Source organism: Ornithodoros turicata, chromosome 2, assembly GCF_037126465.1.
Source record: "Ornithodoros turicata isolate Travis chromosome 2, ASM3712646v1, whole genome shotgun sequence".
Taxonomy (NCBI): Eukaryota; Metazoa; Arthropoda; class Arachnida; order Ixodida; family Argasidae; genus Ornithodoros; species Ornithodoros turicata.
Genome location: NC_088202.1, coordinates 93328333 through 93340097, shown reverse-complemented (window position 1 = coordinate 93340097; position 11765 = coordinate 93328333). Strand labels below are relative to the sequence as shown.

Genomic DNA, 11765 nt, shown 5'->3' with positions numbered 1-11765 from the left:
CACGATACAGGATATCACTAATTAACTATGTACACTATATACGTCTAAAACTCATTTGTCATGTAGTCTGTAGGCTATACCATATGTATATATACCCAAGTCTGAAAGTATAAAGAAAAATAATTACACAATGGGCACTATGTATAATCAAGGCTGGGTTTCCACGATTGATACGTGGCCGTCCTGTGCACAAACTGAGGGATGTGCTCCCCATAGCCTATCAAAGAGATCACGTCTGAGCACCAGTGCCCCCCCCCCCCCTTCTGCAGGAAGTTCGTCCCATTCAAGCGCAAGAGTCGCAGCAATAAGAACAACCGGGCGCGATTCCGACGTTGTCCCCAAGAACGCTAAGGCGGTGAGACGAGCTGCGACAGTCGAATGAGACAGGACAAACGACGTTTGTGTGACGTGTCGTTTGCCTGCGGATCCTGTCTTGCGCTGGCGCAGTGTAGGGTCGTGTGAAGGGTTATGCAGCGTTTGTTAAGGGTCGTTGAAGGGTTGTGTAGCGTTGTGAAGGCGAGTTCCCAAAGGGTTTTCATGTTTTAACGCTAACGCATTTCCGTCGAATCCACCGATGGATCGACCATTATTATTTTTTTTTTTTCAGTTGGTGCTAACATGAACAAATTAGATCTTTTACAAACACGCTCAAAACCGAATATCCCAATAGTTTAAGAAAGACGTCATATGTGTGTTTTTCAAGTTTATCTTACTGCGCACGCACGTAATTCGCTTTGTTTGTCAATATTGGTAAGCAGCTCTGCAAATTCAAAATTCCCGTCAAAGGTGTCCCTTGAAAAGGTGTCCCCTCCCTTGAAACCCGCGTACGCGGTGGAGGTGAGCAAAAAGGGTGCCTGCTCTTCTTCTCACGGTGAGAACATCTTTGTTAACGCGGTCTGCCTTGGTGGACCGTGTCTTGGAATACTGCGGAACGGTCGCAGGGCAGTATAGCGTGCAGTACTGCTCCCGAAAAAAATAAAATCCTGCAATCTCATGCGTCGCTCACATGCAAGGACAGGAAAGAACGGAAATATTGTCCTTGCTACAGCTCCTCGCAGTTTCCTCTAGAGAAGCTTCGCAGCATGCACAATTCAAAGGCGCGCTTCTATCGAATCAGCTTGTGCTCTCTCTCTCCATCAGTGCTTTCAGTCCAAATCGAGTCTCTTGATTCTAAGGCACGTGAAGGATTCCATTCCGATTCACCAATTCATTTCCCTCTTCCCATCGTGAACTCCTCACATCTTTTCCGCCGCACGCCCCGAACGTAAAGTTCCTTCCAATTCGAGACCCACGAAAAAGGACAGAGTAGCGCGTCTAACCAACCTGTCATACACACACATAAAGAACAACTACGAACCTCAAAGCAATCAGGGGAGAGAATAACACACAGGGACAGCCCAGCATTGGGATAAGTACAAATAATTCGTTTGCAGCAAAACCTTCCGGCGTAACTCGAAGTTGATTTCGTTTATTTTGACGACTGTTTGTTCTCCCTCCCACTCTGTCCACAGCGACGACGATGGACTCGAAGAAGAAAGCGAAAACTGGACGGACGAAAAAAAAAAGAAAAAATACAAGCAACGTGAGTGGACTGTGGATGGGGAAGGTTATATATTCTCGGAATCCATGGAGGGAGGTGGTAGTATGGAATGGTCGGAATACATGAAAGGGCGTTTTTCACAGCATCCTCTAAATAATAGAACTGCGACTACGGGCCGTTTCTGAATCCTATTTGAAAGCGCTCCTCTCCCCGTTCTTTTTCTCTCTCTCTCTCTCTCCTCCTTTCATCCTTTCTTTGCTGTTTGTTCGAGCTACCCTACGCGCAGTATATAGCAAGCGAGGTGCCTCAGTAGCACTCCATGTGCAGCTATAGAGAGCGAATTGCGTGCAAGGTAATGGAAGGAAAAAGAAAGCTAACAAGAAACTGGTGGACAGGGCGGAGTAAGAGAATATGCTTTCATTCCTGCTTGCTTTTGTTTCGTTTTACTTTTCCTGGCGCGTAAAAGCGCGTTTCGCTTTCTCGAATTCAGCGGCGACCGTGATGTAATTTCTCGGTCGAGATCTGGTAAACACAAGGATGGCTGTTTTCGCTCCAGACTTTGTTCGAGTGTACCACCGTGAAATGGGTTCCCCGGGCTGGATGAGATTTCGTCTGCCGTGGGGTCTTCTGTACATAAAAGGGTGCGCTCTGTGTCGCGTATGTTTGACCTGAAAATTTGTGGTGGCTCGAGACCTGTTGAGTTTCGGTTGCGGGGTGTTTGGAAGTTTTTATTTATTTTACTTTATACCGTGCGGAAATCATTGGAGGGAGAGGGTATTGAGTGGATTGCCTTTAAATGAAGGGTTTGCTCGTGTCGGTGATTACAAATTCGGCTGTCACCTTTTTCTCCTCATAGCGGTCTTTTGAAAGAATGAGACGTTGCAATGCAAACCATGGACTCCAGTTTATGGTGTGCGCATGGTGGAACATATTTGATGTGACAATGTAAAGGCAAAGTAATCATATTCCTCGCTTCGCTTGCTTACCCCACATGACATAACATCGTAATGATCAGAACGAGTATGAGCTGCTACAGACTACAAGATGTAGTAGTCTCTTGAGCTTGAAAATGTGACAAAATACACGATGAAACATCCTTTAGGGCTCTTCCTCTTATGGCTCTTCTGTCCTTCTTCTTCTTCTCTCTCTCTCTCTTTTTTGGCATAAACACATTGCAGGACTTGGCGAACGTACATCGGTGGATTTCGTTCGACATGGCGAAGACGTTATGTGGGGCAGCAACACAAAGAGTTCTAGCATCCGTTGATTTGTTAGTCGCATGTGCCCTTGTAGGTTCCAAAATTACAGCAACTCACCAGTTAGTATTGTTCCTTTTCTCGTGCATAAGGGAGGGGCTCAGACAGATGCCATGTACGCTGGTTCCAGCATAGAGAACATGTACACTTAGGCGAGTGTCATTTGCCGGGTAAGACGCCGGGTCAGACAAGCCATACGGGAGAGGTTCCTGTGCGCACTTTACCTGCAGCGAGCTGGACCAGCCCGCCGTGGTGCGAATCTATGACCTAGGTTGTTCGTGCGCCATTAAAACTCGAATAATAATAATAATAATAATAATAATAATAATAATAATAATAATAATAACAACAATAATAATAATAATAATAATAACTTTATTAATGTGCCCAAGAACAGCCGAAGCCTTGGTGTTGGCGCACGCAGACAATGTAGTATTTACAAATATATACACACACATATATATACATACATATACAGATTAGGCGAAACATAACAGTATTCAGGAAGAGGAGCGTAACGGGAAGACATTCACAGTGATACATATAATACAGACATGGAGATATACAGTACATATTACTAAAAAGGGAAAAAACTGTACAACTTCATGTGTTAGTGAGCGAACGCAAGAGGAGAGTTTTAAAAACGTTTGAATGGGAGGTAAAGATATCAACAGAGGGGTGAATTACGTTTGTCATTTGTTGAATACGTACGATCGGATTTGCAGGCATATGATGGGATAAGTACAATATATTCGTGTGTCGGGTTACATTGACAGGTACGGCGATATGAAGCTGATGTAATAGAGATGGTGTATCGAGAAAACTGTGTAAGATCTTATAACAGAGCATAATATCATGAAAACGGCATCGCGTTGAGAGTCGTTGGAGGTTAAGAAATGACATTATCTCAGTATACACATACATTCTAAAGTGATGGCTTTTTCTTAAGAATACGCTATGTACAATGTGTAGAAATTTCTTCTGGACAGATTCAATCCGTGACGAGTCAGTGCAGGAAAGAGAGTTCCACACTGGAGACGCGTATTCTAGTCGCGGTAAAATTAAGGAACGATACAGGTGAAGAAATACAGAGTGTGTGGAAAAGATTTTGCATGTATATGTGAGCAAGCCAAGAATTTTGAGAGCTGAAGACCGAACGTAAGAGACATGATCATGAAAACGCAGCTGGGAGTCGAAAACGACCCCCAAATCCTTCAGTACATCGACACGCTTGATGGCATCAGAACACATGTATGTATTGCATATTATGTTAGTTTTTCTGAGTAAGTCACATGTTTCGTCTTCAATGGATTAATGGTCATCCCATTTTTAGAGCACCATTCAACCACAGAGGAAACGTCAGTTTGTAGCTTATGAACGTCATTTGGGTCGTGGATAACTTTAAATATTTTCACGTCATCGGCGTACTGAAGAACATGAGAATGACGAATATGCCCAGCTAAGTCATTGATAAAGACATTGAAAAGAAGCGGCCCCAAAATTGAGCCTTGAGGAACACCTGAAGGAGGAAAGTAAGGAGAAGAAAAGGCACCGTGCACCTTTACGATACAGCATCTGCTACTCAGAAACGAATGGAAGAAAGCAATGAGGGCGTTTCCGAGACCAGTCATATGAAGTTTGTGAAGTAAAATACTATGGTCCATCATGTCAAATGCTTTTGAAATGTCGAAATAAATTGAATCTACTTGTGATGTCGTGTGATGTGGCACGTTTTGGGGGAGACCCATCGTCATGGTCATGGTCGTTAAAGGATGGAATGTGGAATGAAGGTGGTGGCTGCATGATTGGGACGACACCACAGGCTATCCATTTTGGCGACGACTGGTAAATCACCTTGCATGCGGAGATTCTGCTTCCTCGGGTACGTCCTGTTTGCTGTTTATGATGTTGGGATTACCGCCACCTTCATTGTTCTTGCCGAGGCCCGGCAAACCTGCGATGTGCTGGCCGTCATGGAAGAAAGCTTTCCGGAACTACTTAATTGCGTCTGGTTTGGACAGCGAGTCCAGCGGTCGACGGAAGGCTATCCTTTACCATTGCCTTGGTTCGGAAGGCCAGAGAATATTCGACCTGTTACCTCTACCTGATTCGCCTGCTGCCACGTCAGTGGGTTCCACGAGCACGGTACCAGATGAAATGGAATTTGCCCTGCAAGTTTTGGATGCCCATTACGCTTCTGCGGTCAACCCCATTGCTGAGCGACACAGGTTTCGCCATCGCCGTCAGCTACCCAGTGAGGCCATCGACGACTACGTCATTGCGCTTCGAGAACTTGCCAGTACCTGTGACTTTGGAACGACACTGGACTCTATGCTCCGCGACCAGATTGTAGAGTCAACCAATATTCCACATCTACGCGACCGTCTTCTCCTAGAAGGGCATTCCCTTACGCTGAACCGGACGCTCGCACTGGCTCGGCAATTTCAACAGGCGCAGAAGGAGTCCCGAGAATTTACAGTTGAAACGCAGCAAGATGAGGTTCAACGAATAACGAGACAGGTGCATGGGAAGTTACTTCAAGGGGCTCAACGCTACAGCAAACGCACGACAGGCAAAACTCAATGCTTTCGTTGCGGCTCTTCTAATCACCTAGCAAATTCCTCGGCATGCAAGGCCCGGAACCAAAGATGTTTCTTATGCAATAAAACGGGGCATTTCCGTTCAGTTTGCCGTTCTGCAGGACACCTACGAGAGTTGACTAGCGAAGAGCCTGCCCAGGATTCTCCTTCTTGTGCTGATGCCCAGACTGTTCTGCACCTGGAACGTGGCGTTACTAAGAAGAAACCTGGGATTTTCATCACCTTGACAGTATCGGATATAGACATACGTTTCCTCATTGATACTGGATCATCCGTATCGATAATGTCCGCTGACACCTACCAGACGCATTTTTCAGCAAAGCACCCCTTGAAACCGCCGTCCGTAAATCTGTATGACTTCTCCAAGCACTGCATTCCTGTTCAAGGATGCTTCACGGTGACGGTGTCCTTCGCCGATCGTTCTGCACACCTGACCTTCTACGTAGTGTCCCACGGGACTACCCTTTTGGGGATGGATGCTGTCACATCTTTGGATCTATGCATCGACGGCATGAGTCACACCTGCTTCAGTACTACGACGTCGGCTCCTTCTGTACCGCCAGGTATTTCAGTTGAGTTCGGGCACCTTTTCGACGGAGCTCTTGGGCTGTGCAAGAATTACATCCACAAGGTGAAGACGCGCCCTGATGTGAAGCCTGTTGCTGGGAAGCTACGCAGACTACCTCTCACTGTACGTCAACAAGTTTCCGAGGAATTACGCCGTTTGGAGGAGCAGGATGTGATTGAGAGAGTGACAGCCTCGGAATGGGTCTCGCCAATAGTTGTGGCGAAGAAAAAGGATGGTTCCATTCGGTTATGCGTGGATCTTCGTGAACCGAACAAAGCAGTCGTGCCGGACTGTTTTCCGTTGCCACATACTGATGAGCTGCTAAACGCATTAGCCGGCGCTACAAAGTTTTCAAAGCTTGATTTATCATCGGCGTACCACCAAGTGCCTCTTCACCCGGATAGTAGAGACCTAACTGCCTTCATTACTCATGATGGTCTTTTCCGTTTCAAGCGAGTATGCTTTGGACTTGCCTCTGCACCATCGGCATTTCAACATATGATGTCACTTGTACTGAAAGGTTGTAAGGGCGTGCTCTTCTATATCGATGACATCATCATCTACGGACGGACTGAAGAGGAGCATCAGAAGAACCTTTACCGCGTACTGCAACGTTTGTCTGCTGAAGGACTGAAGTTAAACCATAAATGCGTCTTCGACGTTTCAGAACTTTCCTTCTTGGGACACGTTGTTAATTGTCAAGGACTGTTACCGCAGGCATCTGCAATTGAGGCTCTGCAATGCGCTCCCGCCCCAACAGACTTGAAGTCTCTACGTTCTTTTCTTGGATTAGCAGGGTATTATTCGAAATTTATTTCGCACTACGCTGAACTGGTGGAACCGATGCGAGAACTCCTTCGAGACTCCAAGCCATTCATATGGACGTCAAGTGCGGATGAAAGTTTCAAGAAAGTGAAGTCGGTGCTCAGCTCCTGTCCAGTCCTCCACATGTTTGACCCACGACTCCCTGTGATCGTGGCGACGGATGCTTCGTCTTACGGACTGGGCGCCGTCTTGCAGCAACTTAAAGGGGACCAGGTTCGCACAGTTGCGTTTGCTTCTCGCACGTTGTCTCCCCTGGAGAGGAAGTATTCGGTTGGAGAACGTGAAGCGCTTGCTTGCCTGTGGGCATGCGAGCGCTGGCATGTCTACCTTTGGGGACGCCCGTTTACTCTGCGTACAGACCATCAAGCGTTAGTGACGCTTCTTGGGGCCCAAGGTACAGGCCACAGACCTCTTCGAATTTCCAGATGGTCTGCGAGGCTACTTTACTACAACTTCAAAGTTGAATACAAGAAGGGAGCAGAAAACTACGTAGCGGACGCTCTATCCCGGCTACCGTTACCATCACAGCAAGAATTTGAAGAGGAGATAGTGTGCACCGTCTCCAATCCGATCTCCAAGGGAGAGCTCCAAGATGCTACTCGACTCGATCCTGAAGCTAGTGCAGTTATCAACGCACTTGAAGGAGGCTCGTGGCCACCGCGTGCTGAGATGTCTCGAAGCATGACCCCGTATCACCGTTTTCGAGACGAGCTTTCTGTTGTAGATGGACTGCTGTACCGTGGAGAACGCATCGTTGTTCCGCAGGCGTTAACATCTAAGATTCTCACTCTCGCGCACGAAACCCATCCGGGAATTGTGCGGACAAAGCAGAGACTCCGAGATCTCTACTGGTGGCCTGGAATGGACGCACAAGCTGAAAAGATGGTGCGTGACTGCTCTACCTGTCAATCCACTGACAAGTCTGCCAGGACAGCGCCTTCACCTTTACACCCGGTCCCATTTCCGGCCAAGCCATGGGCAAAGTTAGGTGTAGACATCGTCGGACCGTTGGAGGACTGCCCTCACTCCTGTCGCTACGCCATTACCCTAATTGACTACCATAGCAAGTGGCCGGAGGTTTCGTTTGCATCAACTGTAACAACCGCCACAGTAGAAACGTTTCTCCGGCATGTTTTCAGTCGCGAGGGTTTTCCTGAAGAACTAGTCACTGACAATGGCCCGCAATTTGTTTCAGCAGAATTTAAAAAAATTCTTCAAGATCGTGGCATTCGTCAAACGACAGTTTCAGTGTACTACCCACAAGCAAATGGCCAAGTGGAGCGTTTCAATCGTGTTTTCAAGGACGTCATTCAAGTTGCAAAACTTCGTAACAAGGACGTGAAATCAGCAGTTCTCGAGTACCTCACCGTATATAGAAGTACCCCTCATGCTACCACGGGTGTTTCACCGTCAGTTCTCCTTCACGGCAGGGCCATACGAACTCGCCTAAATGTGGTGGGACTTGAAGGGCAGTCAGTCGACGTGGACATGCCGAAAGTCCGGCAGCGGGTGGAGTGTAAGCAGTCAAAGCAGAAGTTATACACTGACTCTAAACGATCTGCTAAGTGTCGAATATTCACTCCCGGTACCTACGTTCGAGTGCGCCTTCCTGGTCGACGAAAGAAGGGGCATCCGAATTTTTCGCCGCCGTTGAAGATAATTGCTCCACGAGGACCACTTTCCTATCTGTTGGAGGATGGCAAAGTATGGCACTCGTCCAAATTTACGAAACACCACGGCGCAGAGAGGTTACCTGCCCAGCGTATGGAGGAGCAGAAGGAACAGCCGTTCATCACTAGCTCTTGGTGGGCAATCACCGAGCAAGCTTCTTCACATCCTCCGCTTGTGCCAGAAGTGCCAGCCCCCGGCACTGTTCAGGAACAAGAACAAGGGCCACAACTTCGACGGAGCAAACGCCAACGTACCGCACCCGAGCGCTACCCGGACACTAGAAAGCCGTAGCAACTATTTGTGTTGGGTTGAGTGAACTTTCGTGTCTCTGAACTTTGTTTGTATTTTTGTTCGCACCAAGGACGGACCTCAATTTTTTTTACGGAGGGGGATGTGTGATGTCGTGTGATGTGGCACGTTTTGGGGGAGACCCATCGTCATGGTCATGGTCGTTAAAGGATGGAATGTGGAATGAAGGTGGTGGCTGCATGATTGGGACGACACCACACTACTTGTCCTCGTGCTGAGACGCAAGGAGCCACAACGGACATAAACGATACAAGATTGGTGACAGTGGATCTGCCTGGCATAAACCATGTTGTTGTTCACATATCTGCGACTTGAGAAAAGAAAACGTGCGATCATAGATTACCTGCTCAAACACTTTTGAAAACGCGCACAGTAGACTGACAGGACGATAGTTTGACACATTTAAAGGATCGCCAGACTTGTGGACTGGTACGACAACCGAAGTTTTCCAACAGGCGGGGAACACAGAGTCACGTAGAGACAGGTTGAATACATGAAGGAGGACGGGTGCAAGGAGGTCACCGTAGGCCTTAACGAATACTGCAGGAATTTTGTCGGCCCCTGGGGTCAAAGTAGGTTTTAGCTTCCGAATAGCTGCGATGACCTCCTCGTGGGACACTGCTATACAAGGAAGGTGATAAGATGCGTTCGACACGGAGCTCGAATTCGCAATTGGCTGTGCATTACCGCGTTTATATATTGAAGAAAAATGTGTAGCGAAGAGCTGAGACATCGAGGTTGGGTTAGAAGATACCCCATCGTTAGTGTTTAAAGCGCATAGACTGTTTTCGTTTTTGGAAAGACGCATGTGTTTCCAAAATTGTTTAGGATTACTCTTGAGATCCATTTCAATGGATTTGATGCGATTAGCATAGTCACGTGATTGTGCCTGCTTAAAGAGTGTCCGGTAGTGAGCAAATAGTATGTAGTGTGTTATGGAGTTATGCTTTTTGATTTGCCGGTGGTGGAATTTTTTCTTGTTTAGGTAAGACCTGGTCTCCTTCGAGAACCAAGTAGGGTATCTATGAACTTTATGTATGGTCCGAGTGGGGACAAAGGAACTTATACCTGAATGAACAATATCCGTAAATAAAACAGCAGCACTGTTCGCATCAGTGTCATTGAATACGGGTTCAAAATTAGCAGCTGCGAGATGATGATATAGACCAACGTAATCACCTCGACGAAGATCGAAAGTATCAGATGCTACATGATGATTACGGAAAGAAGTAGGCAGGGACATTGCAAAAGGGGGGTGATATTTGTTTGGCGGAATCAACGGGGAAGCAGGCCTAACAGACGTAAAGTTGGCCGAGCGGAGGAAACAAAGATCAAGGAATTGTCCCCTATGGTTGGGGACAGTGTTAACTTGGGAGAGCGACATGAAATCGGCAAAGTCACGAAGACAGTTTACACCGTTTAAAACCGGAAGACGGTTGAGAAATGGCAGGGGAAAGTTGTTGAGCTTCGAAATGAGGTAAATTGAAATCACCTAACATCAAGATGTCACAGTATCTGTCAAGTAATGGCTCCAGGGACAGCAGGTACTGGGAGAGTTCTGACGGATTAAACAATGGTGGGAAGTAGTGAACACCCACAATTAAGTTGGGGTCATTGAGGCGATGAATTTCTATCCATACCGACTCAGGGTATTGCTCCAAGTCGCGGCGACGTATAACTTTGAGGGCATTTGACACTGCAATTAGGCACCCACCGCCACGTGCAGTAGCTTTCCCAGGAACAACACGATCTGAACGGTACACACTATAACAATCGGGAAAATAGGCACTGTTCGGAATAGAGTCATTTAACCAGGTTTCAGAAAGACAAATGATGTCGTATTCGCACTCACACACAGCAGAGAAAAAGCTCGAACTCTTCGTACGCAAACCACGCACGTTTTGATAGTAGAGACTTGCCCACTCATTCTTGACTGCCATCCGTGGGAGCATGTTGATCGGAATCGTAGATCATGCTGCTGTGGAGCCGACCCCTGAACTGCTTGACTAAGCAGCCAGAGGGCCACACCGCAGGATCGTGAAGGAGGTCAAAGGCAGCGTCGTCAGTTGAGATGTAGAACGAGGCATATGTTTCGTAACGTGATTTTAACTTTGTGCATTTGATAGACGAGGAGTCAGTTTTCTTTGCGACGAATGCAATGATGTCGTCTACGGTTGTCGCAGGAAGGAGCTTGGTGACGAATAGTGCCTTGTTGACGCGGCGCGGTTCCACGGCACTTAGGCCTTCGGAAATCGACGTGCCGAAGAAAGCTCTGGGCTGAGGTGCACGTACGTTGGGTATTTCAATCGGCGACATCTCACCATTAGAAAGATTTGGTGAAGATGTGATACCTGCAGGTATTTTAGCGGCCTGTGCCGCGAACGTGACTCCCGGCATTCGAGTCAAATCCTTAGATGGGGCCGAAGTAGGGAGGGAGGGAGGTTGCGACGCCGCCACATTTGCACGAACATTCGGAGTGACGGCTGCATCCCTACGAAGAGAAGCTTTACGCAGTTCAGCTCGCAGAGAGTTGATCTGAATCACCATAGCCGAAGAAGATTCGTGAAACTCCTTTTTAAGTTGGGCGTTATCACGGCGGAGCGCGGCCACCTCGTCGGTCAGGATGGAAATCCCCTGAAGGGCAGCTTGGAGTAGGGAAGCGAGGTCAAGGCCAGCCGGTTGGGGCAGGGAGAATCCCGGTGGGGAAGCCGGAGACGATGGCAGGTTGGTCTCGTTAGGCTTAGTGGTCACCGAAGGCGATGGCACAGAGTCACAGAGCGGGCATAAAAAACGACTTACGACGTCTGGAATTTTGGCATCCTCGGAGGTAAGGTTCATGCATTTAGCATGCACCCGTTTGTCGCACTTTGTACACTTCAGAGTAGATTGTTTACCGTAAAACGGCAGAGCGCAGATGACACACGTGTCGGCACTGGGCGCCATCTTGAATGAATAATAATAATAATAATAATAATAATAATAACTTTATTAATGTG

General features: G+C 47.4%; 1 protein-coding gene across 1 annotated transcript; it reads left to right on the top strand.

Moving 5' to 3' along the window:
* Positions 1 to 4755: 4755 nt before the first annotated feature.
* Positions 4756 to 8751, top strand: LOC135384873 (uncharacterized protein K02A2.6-like). Its single transcript, XM_064614055.1, has one exon. The coding sequence runs from the start codon at positions 4756 to 4758 to the stop codon at positions 8749 to 8751; it is 3996 nt and encodes a 1331-aa protein (XP_064470125.1).
* Positions 8752 to 11765: the final 3014 nt, after the last annotated feature.

Excerpts from the sequence above, each read along its gene's own strand:
- LOC135384873 (XM_064614055.1), top strand. The coding sequence starts at position 4,756 with ATGTGCTGGCCGTCATGGAAGAAAGCTTTCCGGAACTACTTAATTGCG.